Source organism: Petaurus breviceps, unplaced genomic scaffold (assembly GCF_028583685.1).
Source record: "Petaurus breviceps papuanus isolate PSGF00001 unplaced genomic scaffold, PetGlider_PUasm1.0 140, whole genome shotgun sequence".
Taxonomy (NCBI): Eukaryota; Metazoa; Chordata; class Mammalia; order Diprotodontia; family Petauridae; genus Petaurus; species Petaurus breviceps.
This window is the reverse complement of record NW_027185698.1, coordinates 51,457,282-51,480,505: the sequence shown is the minus strand read 5'-3', so window position 1 is coordinate 51,480,505 and position 23,224 is coordinate 51,457,282. Positions and strand designations below refer to the sequence as shown.

Genomic DNA, 23,224 nt, shown 5'->3' with positions numbered 1-23,224 from the left:
ATTTGATCCCCAGATCTGCATTGCAGACTTAATGTAGTCATAGCATAACTTGGGGACTTTGGGGTTTAACTGCTTAAAGTCACAGCATCATAAATGGGTAAACTTTTTCTCATTAATTAAAGAAGCAATATGGGTATGTAATCTTCTACTGATCTCCCCCAATGTTTTATAAACAAGTTTATGTTCTAAATCGATGTTTTCCTATGGCTTAGCAAAGAGATCAAACATCAGCTGATAAAGCTGTTTTTCAGTGCTTATAGCCTTATTTTAGTAATTGATTTACTTTGGTTAAATTTGGGCCAAAGTATCATTAGAAATTAAGAAAAGCAGTGTTATATATAGAAAAGAGCCCAGAACTTATAATGAGGAGAGACCTGAGATCAAGCCCTAGCCCTGATGCTTGATAGGTTTGTGACAAAAGATAAATTGTTTACCCATTTTGAGCTTTAGTCTCTGTGTTTGTGAGATGGGGCTAATATTATGGGTTGTTTTGAGGGTCAAATGTTATAAGCATGTAAAATATCTTATAAGCCTTAAAGCACCATGCAGGTGTTAGATATTATTATTAGGTAAGTAATATGGTGAGATACTAATGTGATGTACTAGAAAAAAATGAGGACTTTGGAGTCAGAGGAACTAGTACATTTCCTACCTTTCTAACTTGATATATGTGCTACTCTGAACAAGTCCTTTGATCTCTCCAGGCATGAGTTCTCTAATCTTTACAATGAGGAGTTGGATTAGAGCAGAAGTTCTGAACATTTCCATTTCAGAATCATTTTTAAATACATAAAATAAAATAGATAGAATCACAAAGTAAACTGATTATATAAAAACAAAGATGGAGTTTTTTCCACCTAAGTTAACAGACCCTCCCCTCAAATTTATGTACAGAACACTTGGGAGTCATACACCTCAGGTAAGAACCCCTAAACTAGATGTACTCTGATGTCCTTTTAATTCTCAATCCTATTATGCTGAGATCTAGATAATCCTATACTGTACATGAAATTTTAGTAGTCTTAACTGTCACCTTCAAAGGACCCTGAGTAAAGAGAGTCTGCCAGGACGTGACAGATGTATGACATGTTGCTTCCTGTCCCTGGTGAAAGCATCACCATCCTCCTAGTCAATGATGGAGAATTAGTCACTGTCCCCATAGGCCTTTCAGAGTTGTAGAAGTGTGTCTTCTTCATCCTCAGCATCCAAGTTACTGGCTCTAGTTACACCTCATCTGGGTCTTATTTTTAGGACGTAAGCTATGAAAGCACTGTTTTCTTGTTACCATCAGGGGCAGCAAGGTGTCAATAGTACAAGAAGCACCTTATTCTCTGAATAATGTTCATAAACTAATATAGTCCTATGGACAATGAGGTTAGGGTCATGGCAAAATCATTATATATCTCTTTTAAAACTTTATGTTCTGTTTAAATATATTTCAAAAATGTTCTGAAAGAATGATAGCCTCTTTAGAAGGCTATATGGGTCAAAAATCTCTGATAGAGGGCAAGCCCTAAACCATTGGAAGCTTTCAGAGATTTCTGAAGAAGTGTTAGTCAATACACTCAAGGGATTGTATGCTAATTTCAGCTCCCTATTGGGAGGGGGGTTTGGAAAGAATTAGTAAGTCTGGTTGCCAGGGAAACCCTTTCTTGGAAATGGCAGATGTGGACCAGAAAGCTGAGTGAAGAACAAAGCAGTTTCAAAGGAAGACAGGGATGCAGAAAAGAACAGGAAGTGCTTAGAGAACTAATTGGGTGAGCTAAGAAGGCAAATGAATACCTTCTCTCTTATAAATTGTAGCAGATTATTGAAAGCATCTCTTGAAAGACAGAATAAAGCTACCTATGAGGGCTTTTGACACCAAAGCTGTTTGAAGTTCTGAAGTCCCAATCTAGAGACAGGTATGATGGAGATGTGTATAGGCCCTCAGAAATCTTTTGACTAAGTGAAAAAAAATCAGGATGCATTTTCTCCATGCATTTTCATATGAGTCCTATTATTGAAGACTGGGTTTGGGTAAAGTAGCGGTTGATAATTAAACTCTACAGTTGTTTGACTCCACCTTTTGTATAACCCTGTCATAGTTGCTGTGAGAAGGGATACAAAGATGACATTGTCCCTGCCTATAAGTAATATGTGGTTTTGAAACAGAGATAGGATATGCATATAAATGATTAAAATATACACTAACATGTTAGGAACCAAAAGAAAAGGTTATAGGGATATATGATGAGTTTGGTTTGTATTCTCAAGAGAAAGGTCCCAAACTTCACCTAGGTATTAATATTTCTTTAAATCTTATTCTAAATAATATCATTCTCTGACTAGTGTCCTTCAGATGTTATTTGTTAGTGAAAAGTCTAGGTTGTTGACCCACTTCACCATAAAAATAGGCATCACTATTTACCTTGTAGAAGTTACTAGCATACTTACAAACATTGTTTTTGGTTGGAATAAACCTCTGAAGGCCTCAAAAATATGAAAATTTCCACCTATACTGTAGTGGCACACATGCCAGGTGAATATAGCATTTTGAATTTCTAAGAGGAGGACTCCGCTGTGGGCCATCATTCTTTCTTCACAGGGACATATAATAGAAAGCTGATGGGGTGTCAGAGTCACTGGGGACAAAAATCATTCTCTAAAATATTAGCTTTAAGCCAGTTGGATGGTCTGAATGCAAACATTGGAAAGAGTCTTGATACTCTTTTTTTCCCCCTCCCCCCCCATTTATTTATTTATTTTTAGTTGTCAACATTCATTTCCACAAGATTTTGAGTTGCAAATTTTTCTCCCCATCTTTCCCCTACCCCACCCCAAAATACCGAGCCTACTGAATACCCCTTCCCCTAATCTGTTCTCTCTTATATCCTCCCCAATCCCCACTAAGTTTCTAGTAGGGGAAGATGGATTTCTATACCCCAGTGCCTGTATATCTTATGTTCCAGTTGCACATAAAAAAACACTTTTTTTAAGCATTTGTTTTGAAAACTTTGAGTTCCAGGTTTTTTCCCCTTCTTCCTTCCTCACCTACCCCCACTGGGAAGATAAAAAATTCAATACAGATTGTACATGTGGAGTTATTAAAAACATTTCCATAGTAGCTATATTGTGAAAGAATAACTATAATTCCCTCCATCCTATCTCGCCATCCCCACTTATTCTATTTTCTCCTTTAACCAAAGTCTTTGCTTCTAACTACCCTCTCCCACAATCTGCCCTCCCTTCTATCATCCCCCCTCTTATCCCCTTCCCCCTATTTTCCTGTAGGGTAGGATACCCAATTGAGTGTGTATGTTATTCCCTCCCTAAGCCAAATTCAATGGGAGTAAGCTTGATCCATTCCCTTTCACCTTCCTGTTCTTCCCCTCCATTGTAACAGTTTTCTCTTTCCTCTTTTATATGAGATAATTTACCCTATTCTATCTCTTCCTTTCTCCTTCTCCCAATATATTCCTCTCTCACCTCTTAATTTTATTATTTTAGATATCATTCCTCCATATTCAACTCATCCTGTGCCCTCTATGTATACATGTACATATATATATATATACATATACTCACACATATATTTATATATACCCTCCTATACATACATATAGGTGTATGTATACATATATTCATATATATCCCCTTCAATTATCCTCATACTGAGAGAAGTCTTATGCATTACAATGATCATTTTTCCATGTAGGAATGTAAATAATTCAACTTTAATAAGTTCCTTGTGATTTCTTTTCCCTGTTTACCTTCTCATGCTTCTCTTGCTTCTTGTATTTGAAAGTCAAATTTTCTGTTCAGCTCAGATTTTTTCATCAAGAATGCTTGAAAGTCCTCTATTTCATTGAATGACCATATTTTTCCCTGAAGCATTATACTCAGTTTTGCTGGGTAGGTGATTCTTGGTTTTAGTCCTAGCTCCTCTGACCTCTGGAATATCATATTCCAAGCCATTCGATCCCTTAATGTAGAAGCTGCTAGGTCTTGTGTTATCCTGATTGTGTTTCCACAATACTGAAATTGTTTCTTCCTGACTGCTTGCAGTATTTTCTTCTTGACCTGGGAACTCTGGAATTTGAATATAATATTCCTAGGAGTTTTCTTTTTGGGACCTTTTTCAACAGGTGATCGGTGACTTCTTTCAATTTCTATTTTGCCCTTTGATTCTAGAATATCAGGGCAATTTTGCTTGATAGTTTCTTAAAAGATGGTGTCTAGACTCTTTTTTTGATCATGGCTTTCAAGTAGTTGAATAATTTTTAAATTATCTCTCCTTGATCTATTTTCTAGGTCAGTGACTTTTCCAATGAGATATTTCATATTGCCTTCTATTTTTTCATTTGTTTGGATCTGTTTTATAGTGTCTTGATTTCTCATAAAGTCATTAGCTTCCATTCACTCCAATTTAATTTTGAAGGAATGATTCTCCTCGGTGAGTTTTTCAAATTCCTTCTCCATCTGGGCAATTCAACTTTTTAAGGCATTCTTCTTCCTCATTGACTTTTTTGGGCCTCTTTTGCCATTTAAGTTAGTCTGTTTTTTAAGGTGTTATTTTCTTCAGTCAGGCTGTTGACTCACTTTTCTTGATTTTCTTGTATCATTCTCATTTCTCTTCCCAATTTTTCCTCTACTTCTCTTACTTGGTTTTCAAAATCCTTCTTGACTTCCTCCATGGCCTGTAATCTGTTCATATTTCCTTGGGAACTTTTGATGCAGGAGTTCTGACTTCATTGTCTCCTTCCCATTCCATGCTTTGATCCGTTTTGTCCACAAAAAAGGAATCTATGGTAAGATTGAATTTCCTCTGCTTACTCATGTTGCCGTTCAATTACTTGACTTTTGATCTCCTTGCCATGGTAGAGCTCTGCTTTCAGAATGGAGAGAGCTTTGTCCCAAATCACTGAGGTTTTTGCAGCTGCCAGGTCTATTAGGAGGGCACCTTCTTTGCAGCCCCCACAAGCTCTGGTACACTGGCCACAAACCCCAGGACCACCACCCAAGACTGCAAACCAGATCCAAGAAGGTCAAAGCAAGAGCAATTACCCTCTGAATTGTCACTTGGTCCCCCTATGACCTGCAGGCCAGGAGTTCTAGAAGCAGTCAGGCAGAAGTAGCAGCAGGCACCATGCCTCTGCCACTTCTTACCCCTGGAGCAGGGGCCAGACCATCCTCTTCTGACCCCCTCTTCCAACAGAGTTCCCAACTGACTTTTTAGTTTGGCGTTTAATGGGTTGAGAAGTCTGGAAACCACCACAGCTGCAGGTGATGAACTCTCCTGAAGTCTGCTCTGGCTGTCACTGGTTGGGGCTGCCCTGGGGCCAGAACTGTGGGGCTCACATGGGATTGTGCTTGGGTCCCAGCCCAGGGTGATAGACCTTTCCTGTCAGCCTGCCAGGCTGATTTGTTTCTCTCTGTCATGTTGTGGGTTCTGTAGCTCTAAAGTTTGTTTGGAGTCATTTTTTTTACATGTATTAGAGGTGGTGGGAGCTAGAGATGCATGGAAGTCCTATTTCTACCCTGCCATCTTGAGTCTTGGTCCTATTGTATCCAAAGAGGGATGTGATACATATTCTAGATACTTTGAAAATAATCATTAAATTATTAGTTTAAGGTGAAATAGTAGGATAGAGTAGAAATATCACTGTGTTTAGAGTCAGACATTTGGTGTTCCCATTTCTGTTCTAGGATATCTTACTAGATAATTTACTTGACTTCATTTGGCTTCATTTTCCTTATCTACAATGAAAGGATCAAAAAGAATTTAGTAAGAACTTCTTAGGTATCAGGCATAATGCTGAACTATATAAAATAAGCAGACCGTAGTAGATAACCTGTAGAACCCCTCCCTAAAAGCAGCCGGTGGTACAATAGATGGAACAGTGGGCTGGAAGTTAGGAAGACCTGAGTTCAAATGTGGTCTCAGATACTTACTAGCTGTGTGACCCTGGGCAAGTCACTTAATCTATTCTTTACTTCAGGTTCCTCAGCCAAAAAATAGAGATAATAATAGAACACATTTCCAAGGACTGTTGTGAAGATGGAGATTTTTATATAAAGTGCTTAGCATGGTTCCTGGCACGTGATAGAGATTAGAGATATACTTATTCCCCTTCCTTTTGCCCTCTCCTTCTTCCTAGAGGGCTTCTATGCTCTTAGAGAGTGGACTCAAGAAACTCACATTGAAGAACAGGCTTTACAATTAAATATGAAAGTGACTCTTGTAAGATATCTAATCTCTCTGAGCCATGGCTTCTAAATTTGAAAAATGGGGACAATCATGCTAGATTTTAAGATTGTTGTGAAGCTTTAATGAAGGTAACTTGATAGAATGCAAAAAGGCCTTCATTTTTAGTCAGAAGACCTAGGTAGAGTAGTAGATTCCACAAATCGTTGGGAGAGGTGGGAGGCAGGGGGTGGCCACCTCAAATGCCCCTTACATCTAAGATTTGCAGTTGGAGTAGATAATGTCTAAGAGCTCTAACATCTTTAAATCCAATGATTCTAATGATCCACAATATACTTTATAAATCTTACAAGTAAAACAACAGCTCACAACTGGACAGCATTTTACATTTTACAAAGATTTTTCCCCTCACGATTCCCCTAAAAGTTACAATAATTAAGGTAGGCAGTTTAAATGGAGTGGCGGAAAGAGAGCCAGGCCTAGAATCAGGAATACTTATCTTCCTCACTTCAAATACGACCTTAGACATTTCCTAGTTGTATGACCCTGGCTAAATCATTTAACCCTGCTTGTCTCTGTTTCCTCATCTGTCAGATGAGATGGAGAAGGAAATGACAAACAACTCCAGTATCTTTGCCAACAAAACCCCAAATGTGGTTAAGGAGAGTTGGACAAGACTGAAAAGAGGCTGAACGACAACTAAAATCATTAGGGTAGCGCTATTGTTGTCTGCAGATATTTACAACCTGAAGCTACTCCCCTCTACCCCCCCCCCCGCAATGCAACAGATATGATAGCATTTACATAGTGCTTAAGATGTTCAGAGTGCCTAACAAATATTTCATTTTATTCCCACAAGAACCATGGGGAAGTAGCTACTATTATTACCCTCATTTTTCAGATAAGGAGACTGAGGAAGGTAGAGGTTAAATGGCTTACTGAGGGTCATACAGCTAGTAAGCATCCAAGGACAAAGATGATTTCAGGTCTTCTGAGCTCCAGGTCCAGTGCTCTCTCCACTGGACCGATACCACTTAGCTACCTAAATATAGAACAGGCTGAAACCACAAGAAAAAGAGACAGATCCACCATGCAAAGTGAAAATACAAAAAAAAAATAAAAAACCTTGTGAAATAATCCCCAGAATTGAAATATACTCAGAAAATTCACTCCCAACCCATACTGTGCTCTGTGTGAAGTTAGTACAAACAACTTTGTAAGTATATGTTTTTGGTTCTGGCTGTTGGTATTCCTGCACCATCCACTCGTGGCACTGACTTAAGTCTGAACTCTCTTTTTCATTTCCCTCCTCCCCAAATCTTACTGAAAGGGGAGGTAATTAGAGAAAGGGTAAGGGATATGTGGCATCTAAGAGCCAACTAGATGGGAAAGAATTTCTGTGCCAGAGAAAATGGAAACCAGAAACCTATAATGGGAATAATTCTCTTCTCATGCAACATTCTGTACTCAGGGATCTTGGCCTGACCCTCACACCTTGTTAGCATGAGGAGACAGAGAATGCCGGTCTTAGGAAGAGGAGGCGACTTCTTTCCAATAGCAGAAGAGAAAGAAGCCAAAGAGTGAGGAATAAAACCAGAGATAAGCTACTGGGCATAAAAGATAAAAGCTGAAAGACAAAATTTGAAGAGAAAATGCCTGAGAATAAACCTAACTCCCTAACAGATAAGCTGTCCAAGAGACTAATAAAAACAGAAAAATGAATAAAAATTTAGTGAGGCAAGAATACAACATAACAGGTATTATACTATGAAGGAAAATGGACCAAAAATTCTTTATATGAAAAGCAGAGCTCTTCAAATCCCTAGAGAGAGGAAGACACTTCAGAATGGTTTGTAAGAATAATAAGCCTCGATAAAAGAAATGAAATGAGGTTAGGGATCACTGAAGAATTTTAAAAGTCAAACTGTAAGGTAAAAATAAATAGAAATGATGGGAAATCCATTAAAAAATAGAGACTCAGAAAGAGAGAATGGTAGATTTAGAGCACTCAGATACAGGGACAGGGATAGAAGGAAATTTGGCAGAAGAGAACCAAAATGCAACAACATAAAAAAATCCCTTGGAATTTCTGTATTAGCCCAAGTGATTAATCTTGAAGATAGGATACATGAAGCTAGCTGAATTATCACAGGTCTCCCATAGGAACAAGATATGTGAGGGGAAAAGCTGAATGCAAGAGTAAAAAATGAAGGAAAATGTCATGAATTTTTGCATACATACAATAAAATATTGATTGAATTCACGGATAACTACCACAAAGCCCAAATATGCATGTACACATATACATACAGAGTCATATATAGCCAGACCTAAAACTCCAGTGTCGATAGTGTTTACATTTTACATTTTCAATAACAAACAGGACATTTTGCAAGTAGCCAGGAGAAAGACCTCCATCTATGAGAGAATAATAATTTATATAATCCTGGATTATTCTGCTATCACAAGAAACCAAAGAAAAGAATGGAATAGGACATTATGGAAAGCAAAGCTATTCATGCTAGATCCCAAAACAACTGAAAAACTGAACCGAATCATCAAAGAAAAATTTGGACCTTCAGTAAATGACATTTGAAATACTCCTGCATAATAAAACAAAATGGAGACTAGCATATTATTCAACCTTCAAAGAATTCAAACAACAGAAACTTAAGGGAGGTAAATAAGTACAGGTATCAAGAAAAGAAGTAAGTCTTTTGTATTTATAAGATATTTTATAAGATATTATTTATCTTTATAAGTTTTATAAAATAGTTTTAAAAAGAAATTGAACTGATGTTTGAGAGAGCAAAAGAGGGATTGAAACAGACAAAAAGAAACGCAAAGGGCTAATACTTTATTTTCAGTCTTATTAATCTTACCTTTGATTGTCAGGATGTCCATTTTGGTGTTCAATTGGAGATTTTTAATTTGCTCTTTTACTAGTTTTTTTTAGTTGCATGCCCAATTCATTAATATCAAAGGACTAATATTTTAAAGGAAATTTAGTGAATTAGGAAATGGGAAGAGCTGAATTAATATTCTTCGGACTAAATCCCATGTTCCCCTAAAATTGAATCAGTATCTTTTGTGGGAGGGATAAGATAGAGCTAGAAATCTACCCCATCCCCTCATTGTCAACCAGGAGTGAGCAGAGAAGGATATTAACTTCTTTCATCTTTCTACAAGAATTGGATGTGGAAGTACCATAGGATTGCAAAGTGCCTTGTATAAATTATCTAATTTGATCCTTAAAAGAACCCTGTGATATAAGTGCTTTTATTATCTTCTTTTAATAGATTGGGAAAATAAAGAAGAAAAGTTAAGTGGCTTGATAAGAGTAACACAGGTAACAAGTGTCTGAGGCAGAATTCAAACTCAGATCTTCCTGACTGAGAAGCAAATACTGTATCCACTCTGCCCCTTCACAATCTCAAAAGTTATGTCAAATTTTTTGCTAAAATTAATAATAATAACAATTTAATGGGTGTAATACTTTGAGTGAAAAAAAAGCACTGGATTTAGAATGTGATTAGGTTGAAATCCTTTATCTGCCACATATATCTACATCACCTAGGTCAAGGCACTCAAACTCTGTGGGCCTCAGTTTCCTCATTTATAACCTGGGGGGTTCAACTAAATGATTTCTACCATCACTTTTAGCTCTAAATCTCAAATCCTATTATTTTTATATAGAACTTTAAGGTTCACGAAAGTTTCCTCATAACTCTGTGAGGTTTATAGATGGTATTGATGTTTTCTAGTTAATTATACTATTTGATTAATGTTTTATTAATTCTCAATGGTTTGGGCTATTAAAAAAGCAGCTACTGTTCAGATCAGGGAGAAATAGAGCATACCTGTGTGTGCATGTATATGTATGCATGTATATATACAATACATATATGAATACAGAACGACATATACATACACATACCCAGGCATGTATGTCTACATAGATGCATGGAGGAACACATGTATAATACATACACATGTGCACACACATACACACAAAACCTGATAGTAATAGTAGGTAAGGAGAGAGACGGTGAGAAATAAGACCTTACCAGTTGAAAAAGGCCAAGTGATTTCAAATGAGTTAGAATTATTGGTGAAAATTTTCCATTTTAAATTTAAATGAAAATTTTTGCTATGATGATTAGTGAATTATTTAGACCTTCATCATAGAGTGGGGAATTTGAGCAGCTAACATGCTGAGAAATTTAATTTAGATTTCTTTAATGCATTCCTTCTTGATAAGAAAGTATTTTGGATATAAATGTTATTTAACCATGCTGCCAAATTGCTGCAGAATATGGGAGAGATTTATAATTCCAGAATATCAAGGGACTTCTTAGAAGCCACTTTATCATTTTGTGAAGCTGTTATCTTTTTGAAATAGAATATAATTTGTAAGATTCCATTGCATATTATACTCCTGATATTAGCAGCTTAGAGTACCAAACATTTGTTTTGAGCATAATCAGCAAATTTCTCAGGATGTGAAATTATTTCAGGCTTTGACAGACTTTGAAAATAAAAATAAACATCTGTAACAAAACATGCAGTATATCTAAAGAAAAGATGTAAAACCTGGTTGTGGGTAAACAGACAGGGTGCCAGGGCTATTTGGTTAGGAGATCAAGAAGGCGGCAGTTGCTGCTTAAAGTCCCGTGAAGAGTGCCCATTTCCTTTGTTCTTTCTTTTATGCTCCCTAGAGGCAACCTTGGAAGTAACTAATACCTAAGTTGGTATATGTGGCCTGGTGCATTACACAAATGCTTGAATAGCTAGTTGTCTTTAAAGAAAAGACAAAAGCCAGGCTTGTCTAGTGGAGCAATGTCTTAGATTGCTGGGGGAGAGGCATGACTGAATAGCTTTCCCTGTTTGTCTGTGTTTGTTTTTCCTGTGTTTTTTGTGTCTCCACATAAGTCTTATGAGAGTGGTCTTGGCATGAACTTCTTGAGGCCTTGGACTAGAGGATTGAGCAATGATAACTCAGACATGGCAGCAGTGGTGTCCTCAGTGACAATTTCTGAGGTCTGTCTTATTCCCTCAGCCATGCTTTTTCTTTTTTTTTAGCTTGTGGGATTCTGGCAAACAGAGTTTTGGGGACTCTGACCACATGGTCTGTATACTGGAGGTCTATATATGGTCTCTATATTACAGGACCTTAGTTATGTAGTTATACTAAAACTCAACAGAGTCAACAGAATAACCAGCTTCTTATCATTAAGCTTTTTGCACAGTGATGCATCATTTAGATTTTTGAGGAACTCTCCTTCCTTGTGCCATTTGGGGAGCTTAGAAATGGAGAAAAAAATGGTTTTCTGGCATGTATGTTGGGGCTAGCCTTCTAACTGTTCTCTCTTGGGTCTCCTTCTTTCTTTATTTGTCCTTGTGAAATGATATAAGATTTGCAGGGTATTTCAACAGTCTCGCCAGCTTCACAATTGCTAGCCTTGACCTGAAATGGAATGTAGCACTTTTAGATATTGCTACAGCTGTAGCAATAGAAAAGCAGCCTACAGGTTATTGCACAACACACAGGGTGTCCCCTTCCCAACATTGTTAGTACTATTTCCTTGCATGGTTACTGGCAAACTTCCCAGATTTCTTTTCTTCATTGGCTCTGCCATAATCCAGCAACTGTCTTCTGGGTAGAGTGGGAGGAGTGTGAACATTTCTTATAACATGTCCAAACAGAAAGCATCATCACCTGGATACTGGCTGGTCTTTTCTGATACTGGGTGTAGTTAGTGAATGCTCTACTACCCTCACTTTACCAAGCACTTAATGATTCCTCCTTCTTCTACTGAGAAGGAGTTATGGACCCTCCATGGAGACCATTAAGAACAATCTCCACTGAGTTACTATCATTTCCCTGAGATTTTTGTACTTTACCTCACACTAGATGAATGACAATAGCAGATATGTTTGTACTCCCTTGCTCAGGGTAAGAGAAAAAAGGGCATGTTACATTAATTTATTTCAACACTTATATTGCATTAATTATTTCCTATTTCTCTTGTATATGCTTTATTGTATATATTTGTTTGTTTGCTCTCTCTCCCATTAACTTGTGAGCTCCTTGAGGATAGGGACTATTATTTTTGTCTCTTTTTGCATCCCCAGAATTTAGTAAAGTGTCTGACATGTAGTAATAGGTGCTTAATAAATGTTGATTGATTGATCAGTTGGTTGCTTGCGGAAAATCTGGTTAAAAAAGTATGTTGGGCTGATATTGCTTTGTTTTAAATCTCAAAAGGGTTGGGTGTATGGGTGCATGCCTGTAGTTCCTACTGCTGAGGAAGCTGAGGCTAATTGATCTTTTGAGTTCATGAGTTCTGAGCTTCAGTGGCCTAAAGTCGATGAGGTGTCCACATGAAATGCAGCATGAATATGTGAAGCCCAGAGACTAGAGGGTCATAGGATTGCCTAAAGATGGGGCAAACTGGCCCAGATCAGAAATGGAGTCGGTGAAAACATTTGTTGATTAGCAGTGGCTTTGGGCCAAGAATAGCCACTGCATTTTTGGCCTGGGTGAGATAGAGAAGTCCAGTCTAAAAAAACAGACAAATAAAACTCTAACCCAACCAAACAAAAAACAACCACTACAACAAAATTTATTCATCATGTTGAGAAGTACAAAAATGCAGGTTACTTCATTAGAAAGAAATTTTGAACCAGTCCCAGCATATTTTTTTTTTACAAATAACTTCAGCTGTCCACATATAGGGAGACATCTCTGGATTTTAGCTCTGGCTTGTCATGTACTATACACAACTTTTGTCCCATGTGTCACCTGGTGAGTAGTAATCCAGAAAGTGGGTCCTTTTTCTTTCCCTATGGGAGAAAAATGTACAAAAACGACCACATGAGGAATATTGCTAAAGAAATACATAAGAAACAGAATCATATTTGATTTTTGCAAATTATTTTTTAAAAGCATTTTTTAAATGGCAGCCATTTTCATTGGCTGCTCTGTCCCTAGAACCCTCTCCCTCCTCATCTCTACCTCCTCATTTCCCTGTGTAGCGGCAAGCACCCCGGCCTCCTCAGGGTTTGCTGCTACCACAGGTTCTTGGATCTGCTTCGTTAAAGGAAAGCAACTCAAAATGGGTTAACAAGCTTACTTTAATCAGTCAGACATATATCGTTTACCTTGTTCAGGGGAAAAAGGTCAGCACCCCGAACTTCAAAGCATACAGGCAGAATTATCAAGACAGAAACAGATCAAGTAGACAGATTTCCAAACTGTCCAACCATTACATCCATACCCAGTCAACATCTGGGTTTCCACATCTGGGTTTTTCAAAGCCGGGGGACTCTCAACAACAGCTTCCCAGAATTCAGATCAAATCACAGAACACTTCTCAAAGTGAGTCCCAAAACAAAGCTACACATCAGGGCTTATATAGCCTTCTCCTGGCTCAGAGAATGTAACAACCTTATTGACTCACTGGACAATCAAGAAGTATCTACTGAAAAACAAGCCTCCCTCCCCAGGCTTCAGGTGCATTTTAGCCTAGGGGCAGGGAAGATCTTCCAAATTTGCATTCTCATTATACCCTGGCATTTTTAGATTCTCAGTTGAAGTCCAACCTTAAGCAAAAATCTGTTCCCAATCCTTCTTAAAACTATTGCCAGGGGCGGCCAGGTGGCTCAGCAAGTAAGAGCACTGGCTCCAGTGTTGGGATGACCTGGGGATCGAATCCGGGCTCCAACACTTAGCACCACACCCAGAAATAACTGGCCATGTAACCTTGAGCAAGTTACTTAACCCCAATTGCTCATTAAAAAAACAACTATTGCCTTTCCTCTGTTGCTTATCTCTGATTTATCCTATACAGAATTGTTTGCATGTTGTCCTCCCCTCTCCCATCAAACTTTTAGCAACTTGAGAGCAGGGCCTGTCCTTTGCCCCCCCCCCCTTTTTTTTGTATTCCTAGCACTTAGCACAATGCTGCACATATATTAGGTGCTTAATAAGTGCTAGCTGACTAGATGAAATTTTATTTTTTTTCAGTGGAAAAAAATCCAGCTCCTGCTAATTGGACTACTTCTACCTTAAAGAAAAAAAAAGATAAACAAAACCTTAGTGACACATATGCATAGGGGAGCAAGGCGAGTTCTGGTACTGGACATGTTCAGAAATATCTGTCACATTCTGCATTTTGAAGCTATCACCTCTCTCAGGAGATGGGTAGTTTCTTTCACCATCGATCATCTAGAATTGTGCTTGGTCAACGCACTGATCAGAGTTCCTGAGTCTTTAAAACTCTTTGTGTATACAATGTTGTCGAAGCAGGACAATATTGTAAACTGTATTGTTTCACAGATGGATTTTAAAATGCTAATTATTTCCCCTTGCTAGCCAGGAAGTCTTAGGAATTTTTAACAAATCTTAATGAGGTTCCAGGCTAGGCTGAGCCCCACTCAGTAAACACAAACATTTTGATTGAGAAAGACCTTTCAGGAAAATATCAGGCTTGGTACAATTACAATGTGGCTATAAATCAGTAATTTTCTTAGGATCCATTGGTTGGTTATGAGAACAGCCAGAGCTGTCACCTCTGAAGAGAGAGAGGGACAGATTTAAGGAACAGTGGAGAAGGAATAATACTCCATCTAAGTAAGAGAGGTGGAGAAACACACACACACAGAGGAGAAGAAGAGAGACAGAGATGAGAGGAAATGAGACAGATACAGAGACAGATACCAGTCAGTAGAGCAGTAATCTAGTTTGTATCATGTGTCCTCACTACACCCTTCCTACAATTTCTAGCCTTTCTTCTTTCCAAACCCTGCTCTTCCCCTGAGGACTGGAAGCCAAGTAAATAGATCTGCATTTCAAGCCCTATGCCACTTGGAGAGAGATGGGCACTTTCTCTTTTTAGAGGAACAGGTCAATTTTGTATCAAGAAAATCCTGCCATGCTAGTGAAAGAAGGCTGTCTCTTCAGTCCATTCACATGTCACATTGCTGTATCCTTTTCAAGACCTATTCTGATGAGCTAAGAGTGTGTGGGACAGCTTCCATTCCAAATAGCCAGAGGGTAATAAGGTATCAGAAAATGATGCTGATATTGCTAGGAATGGCTAAGACAATAGGCCCCTACTAAGGAGCAGAATCCATGGTGACATTTTAATAGTTTATTATTTTCAGATTTGAAAATGCAAAGATTTTAAGGGTTCTGACCCTCAACTTCTGACTAGGCCAGGTGAAAAAAAAATAACACTGGGGCGAGGGGACTGAAGTAGAGGTAACCCATCTATGCAAAACCCCCAATTAAAGAATATATCTTGGTTGTCTTGAAATAACTACTTTTAAGCCTCCAAACATTCTCCTAAAATTCTCAAATCTTCTGTTTGACAAGTTTAAGGACGAGCTGGAGCTGCTGAAGCAGTCTTTGTGTAGAATGTCAAAGTTAGTTTAGTCTGCTAATTCTGGAAAGAGGCAGGGTGACATTTTCAGAACAAAACTAAAACACATTTTTAAATTCCTCTGCCCCAACCCCCTTCAGGAAAGAAGGTGGCAGATGACTTGCTTCCTGTAGTTTGTGTTTCTTCATAAAGATTTCAGAGACCTCGGGAATTTGAAATTAAAAGTAGTAAAGAAAGTCCCTCCCATAACAGGAAGTGAGTGAGAATTCTTGGGTTCTAGGCTTACTCACCTTTTGAAGGTGTACTGATCCTCATGCTGGGGTGTGGTTTTCTTCACAGGGCCAGCATTGTGCAGAAGCGCATAATTTACTTTCAAGATGAGGGTTCTCTTACCAAGAAACTCTGTGAACAAGGTAAGACTGAGATGTAGCTTTATATAGCTGTGACTCATTCAATGAAAATGTTAAGTTTCTAGAGAAGTATTTAGAGCCATTTTGTCCTGCCACCCTTTGGTTCCAGTGCCTTGCACAGCTCAAGTATTCTAATGGTGGCCACAGGTTGTGAACACTATGATCCTGTTTGCCCTCCAAGTAACCAGCTTGATTTCTTTGGCAGAAAATCGCCAACAGAACTTAGATACCATTTTCTTTTGTGCAAAGAACAGCAATTCCAATCCAACCCAATCTAAACATATTAAGAATTTACAATGTGCAAAACATATGTGCTGGAGATACAAAAAACAAAATGGAAAAAAAGTCTAGGTCCCTATCCTCAGAGAGCTTGCAATCCAGTGCCAAGAGATTGTTTTTTTCATTGAATTTCCTATGAAAATGTTTTAGGTTCTGGTACATGGGAGGGATTTAATAATTGCTTGTTGACTTGATTGAAAAACACAGTTTATGGAAAGACTTGCATGAAATAATGAAAAGCAAAATGAACAGAACCAAAGGAACATTGTTGTGTACAGTAACAGCAATGTTGTTTTAAGAACAACTTCAAACAAATAAGTTATTTTGTCTGTTATAAATACCCAAATTAACTATAAATGACATATAAAGAGAGATGCTATCTGCATCCAAAGAACTGATAGATGTATAGAATTATGTTGCATATACATATATTGTGTTTACATATATATATATATATACACACATAATACATATATACATGCATACCTATTTGTGTCTAATGGTAGCCATCTCTAGGGTGAGGAGGTGGGGAAGGGAAGAATAAAAAGAAATTTTCATGATAACTTTGTTGTATATTTGAAAGGAATAGCAAGTTATGCATGGTAGATTTTCAGTTTCATGTGCAATTATTTTTTATTGTACTATGTTATAGAAATGTGTGTTTTATTCTGTAAATAAAAAAAATAAAATCACACACACAGACACACAAAACCCCAACAGTTTTATAGCATAAGGTGGAGAATGGAACAATTTCTCTTGAAAAACTATTAAATGAGGTCTTCTTTTCTTTCTGCTTTGGGCTATGCCTTTGGTTGTTGATGCTGTTGATGTATGCACAAATCCTTCCACCTCAGTGTCACCATAATAGTCAGGGCTAGCATGATTGGTTCATCAGTGCTGTCACAGTGGCAAGGGCAGGAAGAGTTTAAAAAGAAATTTGATTTAGGATTTAGTTTTTTTAATAGAGAGAAAAATAAATCAACTCACTTATTTTAATAAAAAGGCAGGGCATATAAAACTTTATTCAATCAATTTAATAAATTATGTTTCTACATCTATCTGAATGTATGTATATGTGTATATACATGTATATTATATATATGGAGAGAGAGTTAAGTTTCATGTTACATTCAAATAAGAAAAGAGAGAATAAATTATTATAAGTAGCAGAATGCAGTAGCAGCTAGAAGTCTGGCTTTGGAGACAAAAAAGACTTTTAGGTCCAAGTCCTGCCTCTGAGATGCATCAAGGTGTGATGATTACACCATATAACCTCTTACTACCCCCGCACAATTCACCAATTAACCAAGTGTCAAAGTGTTTACTATGTGGTAGTTGCTAGGAATGCAAAGAAAAAAAGAGACCACCCTAACATCTACCTGTAAGAAACATATTGTCTATGAACTAAAGTTACAAATATATTGCTAAACTAGAAGGATATTGGTATGAAAGGAGTTCAATGTCAAGAATTCTTTTTCTTTTTCTTTTTTTTTTAAAAGCAATTGGGGTTAAGTAACTTGCTCAAGGTTACACGGCCAGTTATTTCTGGGTGTGGTGCTAAGTATCTGAGCCTGGATTTGATCCCCAGGTCATCCCGACACTGGAGCCGGTGCTCTTACTCACTGAGCCACCTGGATGCCCCACAATGTCAAGAATTCTATACAGTGCTTAATCATAGATCTGATCAAAAGAAAAAAAAAGGAAAAGGAAGAGACATCAAAAGGCACTAGGAAATGGAGTTTGTAATTACAGGTAAAAAAGAAGGAGAGGAAAAGAAATAATAGTAGTAATAAAAGCAACAACAACTAAAATGTATGTGGGGTTTACCATGTGCCAGGCACTACACTAAATGTTTTGCAATTATGATCTCTTTTGATACAGGTGTGGGGAATCTGTGGCCTTGAGGCCACACAACTCTAGGTCCTCAAGTGTGGCCCTTTGACTGAATTCAAACTTCAGAGAACACACCCCCTTAATAAAAGAATTTGTTCTGTAAAACTCAGACTCAGTCAAAAAGCTATACCCAAGGACCTAGAAGGCCACATGTGACCTTCAGGCTGAAGGTTCCCCACCCCTGGAATTTAGGGGAAGAAAAAAGAAAGTAGAGAAAATAGAAGAGAAAAGGAGAAAAAGAAAGGACCATTTTAGCTTCACTTCTATGTATAGCCTTGATCTAGCTTTTTAATGAGATAATAACCACTCTCCTAAAGGGTTTTCCCCAACTCTTATCTCTGGTCCTATTAATCCTCATTTCTGGGTAATCTCTACCATCTGACTTTTTTGCTCTTGCTCCCACCTAAGTCTCTGAAAGCCAGAAGATTGAGATCTCTTCTTCTGCTACATGCATATTGTTCATTTGAGCTGCAATTGGGACTTACCAGTCCCATCCTCCTCCCTTTGACACCCACTCTCATTACTCACAAGTGTTCTAAACCTCATCTCTCCTCAGGGCTCCAAGTGTACTCCCTTCCACTCTCCCAGCAGGTGGCCTATATGGCTTTCTACTTCACAGAGAAGATGGAGATCATCTAAATCTTTACCAGCTCCCTCTTCTGCTTTTCACAATGCATCAAGGTCCCTCCTCATTTTCTCTTTTTTTTTTTCCTATTTCAGATGAAGGAGCCTTTTGACTCTTCACCAAGACTAGTGACTCTACCTGTACCTTTAGTCTTCTCCACTCTCCCTTTCTTTAGGACTTGGTTCTAGAGTTATTCCCTTTTTCTCCTGCATCTTCACCTTTTGCCCCTCTGCTAACTCCCTCCTATCTGCCTGTATATATAACATAATTCTCTATAATCCTAGAATAGCTTTTTTCCTTGCCTTCTGCCCCACCTGTGTACCATTCCATCTCTCTTTCTTCAGATTTATGACCAAACTTGGAAAAAGAAAGAAGCCAATACCTTCACTTTCTCATGACCCACTTTCCTCCCAACATCTTGTGGTATGGTTTCCTTTCTTCCTGCTCTCTTAAAAGTTATGAATTACTTCCTAAAGCAGTCTTTGTTAAGTTCTCATGCTCTATGACCTTTCTGCAGCTTTTAATAGAGTTCTACCCTTCCCCTCTCTTAAATTCTAACTCTCCTTGGATTTTCATATTTGTTGTATCTATTTTCTATCCCTAGTGACTACCACTAGGGCAACTAAGTGATACAGTGGATAGAGAGCTGGGTCTGGAATCAGGAAGACCCAAGTTCAAATCCAGCCACAGATACTTACTAGCTGTGAGATCCTAGGCAAGTCACTTAACTCTGTTTGCCTCAATTTTCTCAGCTGTAAAATGAACTGGAGAAGGAAATGGAAAATCACTCCAGTATCTTTGCCAAGAAAACCCCAGACAATGTCACAAAGAGTCAGATGTAATTCAACAACAGCAAAAGTAATTATTACAATTATTACATTGTAGATATATAATAACTGAAAAAAATCCCTGAATCCGTAGTCTCAACTTCCTTGATTCCTGAGATAAGTTTCTTTACTAATCCCCTATTCCTCCCCTAACCACTCTGGTATCTCTTACTGGTTCCTTCTCTTCTCTTCTCTTCCCAAGCCCATAATTTGGCTTTTTCCCCTTCTGTCCTTTGTACTTGCTCTGACAAAAATTATGGAGTCCCATATATTTCTCCAATCATTACCTCTAAGTAGGTGATTGCCAAATCTATAGCCCCTACCCTGACCTTTCTCCCAACCTCTAGACCTCTATCTCCAACTATTTATAGGGCATCTCCAACCAGATTTCCCATCAACACCTCAAATTCAACATGATCAAAGTTTAAGTGTCTCATACACCTTTGAAATCTGCTTTCCCCCACTCTGGTTTCACTAGAAATATGACAATTCATTTAATGTCTTTTGTTTCCAAACTTTGGTTTATTATTTTTAATTCTTTTCTCTTGATTTCTTTTCCTGTTCAGAAAGTTACAAGGTCCTATTGATTTGGTATCCTCAGTACCTTTTCCAGCCACCTTTCCTCTTTACCCCTACTGCCATCACCTTGCCCAGGAACTTTTCAGTCTAGACTACTAACTTTGTCTGAACTTGACATGGTATCTTCTATTTGTATGGTGTACCTACTCCCTTCTCTGTGCTGTTTCTTAGAATGCCTACCTACCTCCAAGGATCAGCTCACATACCACCTGATTACTACAGGAAATCTTTCTTATTTGGCTTCAACCTGCCCCCATTTGGTAGAGCTTTCTCCTTCCCCAAATTCACTTTTATTTGCTTCTCTTGTACTTATACAACCACTACTAGAAAATAAGCTGTTGGTTTTTTAACCTCTCCTGGGAAGACACAGTCTCTTCTTCCTGTGATACTAACATCTACTTTTTGCCAGGTTTTAAGTCCCATATTCTCTTGCTCCATTGAATTAAGAATTAACTCATTTCGGGGGTGGAGTCAAGATGGCAGAGTAGAAACAGGACTTCCCGCAGCTCCGGCTTCCACCTCCTCCAATTCATGTAAAAGGTGACTCTGAAGAAACTTTGGAGCTACAGAACCCACAAAATAACACAAACAAGCTAACCGCCCACTGAGAACATCCCGGCAGGCTGGCAAGAAGTGGCAGGCGCAGCACTATGGGAGCCAACCCCAGCCCTGCGCTAGCCAGGGCAACCTGACCAGCCTCCAGCTGGAGGGACTTCAGATCACCAGCAGCTGTGGCAGTTTCCAGAATTATCAACACATAAATGCTAAGGACAAAGTGAGAGTTCATTGCAGTGTGGACTTTGGGATCCAGTAGTTCAGGAGTGTGGTCAGGCTTTTATCCCTTGGAGGGAGAAGCCTCTGAGGTGCTATGGCTGTGCAGGCACCACCACATAGCAGCTTCAGTTCCTGGCTTGCAGATTGTAGGGAGACCAGGCAACCAGTCTGAAGGGTAATTGCTCTTGCTTTAACCTGCTTGGATCTGGATTGCAGTCTAGGGTGGAGGTCCTGGGGTGTATGACCAGCTTGTCAGAGCATGTGGAGGCTTCAGAGAGGGCACCCAACTAATAGCTTTGGCAGCTGAGAAAACCCCAGCCATTGGGACAAAGCTCCCCTGTCGGATAGCAGAGTCCTACTGTGGTAAAAAGCTCAAAAGTCAAGTAATTAAGTGGCAATATGAGTAGGCAAAGGAAGCAAAGCAAGCAGACCAATCCAACTTTACACTCCTATTTTGGAGACAAAAAGGATCAAAGCATGGAACAGGAGGAAGACAGCAAAGTCAGAACTCCTGTGCCAAAAGTTTCAAAGAAAATTACAACCTTGTTACAGGCCATAGAGGACCTTAAGAAGGATTTTGAAAACCAAATAAGAGAAGTGGACAAAAAACTGGGAAGAGAAATGAGGATGATACAAGAAAATTATGAAATGAGAGTAAACAACCTGACTGAAAAAAATAACACCTTAAAAAATTAGACTAACTCAAATGGAAAAAGAGGCTCAAAAAGCCAATGAGGAGAAGAATGCCTTAAAAAGCCAATTTGCCAGTTGGAGAAAGAATCTCAAAAGCTCACTGAAGAGAATCATTCCTTCAGAATTAGATTGGAGTAAATGGAAGCTAGTGACTTTATGAGAAATCAAGATACTATTAAATAGATCCAAACAAATGAAAAAATAGAAGGCAATGTGAAATATCTCATTGGAAAAACCAGTGATCTGGAAAACAAATCCAGGAGAGATAATTTAAAAATCACTGGACTACCTGAAAGCCATGGTCCAAAAAAGAACCTAGAAATCATTCTCCAAGAAATTCTCAAGGAAAATTGCCCGATGTTTTAGAACCAGAGGGCAAAATAGAGATCAGGGAGAAAATATTACAAGCAGCCAGGAAGAAACAATTTGAATATTGTGGAAACACAATCAGGATAACACAGGATCTGGCAGCTTCTACACTGAGGGATAGAAGGGCTTGGAATATGATATTCCAGAGGTCAAAGGAGCTGGGATTAAAACCAAGAATCACCTACTCAGCAAAACTGAGTATCATGTTTCAGGGGGAAAATATGGTTATTCAATGGAATAGAGGACTTTCAAGCATTCTTGATGATAAAACCAGAGTTGAATAGAAAATTTGACATTCAGATACAAGAAGCAAGAGAAGCATGAGAAGGTAAACAGGGAAAAGAAATCATAAGGAACTTAATAAAGTTGAACTATTTACATTCCTACATGGAAAAACAATAATTATAACTTATGAAACTTTTCTCAGTATGAGGATAGTTGAAGGGAATATAAATGTGTATATATATATATATTTGTGTATATATATATACACATACATACATATATATGTCTATAAAGGAGGGTATATGGGTACATGAATACATATGTGAGTGTGTGTATATATGTGTACAAGTGCACATAGATAGAGGGCACAGGACCAATTTAATAGGAAGGGATGACACTTAAAAGGTGAAATTGAGAGGCGAGAGAGGAATATAATGAGAGGAAATGGGGAGAGACAAAATGGGGTAAACTATCTCATGTAGAAGAGGCAAGGGAAAATAGTTACAATGTGGGAGAAGAACAGGAAGGCAAAAGGGAATGGGTCAACCTTATCCTCACTGAATTTGGCTTAGAGAGAGAATGACATACACACTAACAGGGTATCTCACCCTACAGGAGAACAGGAGGGAAGGGGATGAGAGGGGGGATGATGGAAAAGAGGGTAGGCTGGGGGGAAGGGAAATTGGAAGCATCCACTTTTGAAAAGGGACAGGATCAAAGTAGAGAATAGAACAAGTGGGAGGTGGGATAGGAGGGAGGGAAATATAGTCAGTGTTTTACAATATATCCATTATGGAAATGTTTTGCATAGCTACACATGTACAACCTATATTAATGGCTTATCTTTCCAGTAAGGGTGGGTGACAAGGGAGGAAGAGAATTAATCTGGAATTCAAAGTTTTAAAATCAAATGTTTAATATGTGTGTGTGTGTGTGTGTGTGTATATATATATATATATATATATATATATATATAT

The 23,224-nt window shown here is 38.3% G+C and overlaps 1 protein-coding gene and 1 long non-coding RNA gene across 2 annotated transcripts in view; one reads left to right on the top strand and one right to left on the bottom strand.

Moving 5' to 3' along the window:
• The window catches only part of SPON1 (spondin 1), a 414,385-nt gene that overhangs the window by 171,766 nt on the left and 219,395 nt on the right, over nucleotides 1–23,224 (top strand). Inside the window, exon 4 of the mRNA XM_069072920.1 lies at nucleotides 15,913–15,986. Coding sequence (XP_068929021.1) covers nucleotides 15,913–15,986 — 74 coding nt within the window. The remainder of the gene's footprint in view (nucleotides 1–15,912; nucleotides 15,987–23,224) is intronic.
• Nucleotides 12,808–23,224, bottom strand: part of LOC138149785 (uncharacterized) — a 93,293-nt gene continuing 82,876 nt past the window's right edge. Inside the window, exons 4-5 of the long non-coding RNA XR_011165419.1 lie at nucleotides 15,864–15,975; nucleotides 12,808–13,033 (exon numbers count right to left, since the gene is read on the bottom strand). This is a non-coding gene — a long non-coding RNA (uncharacterized lncRNA). The remainder of the gene's footprint in view (nucleotides 13,034–15,863; nucleotides 15,976–23,224) is intronic.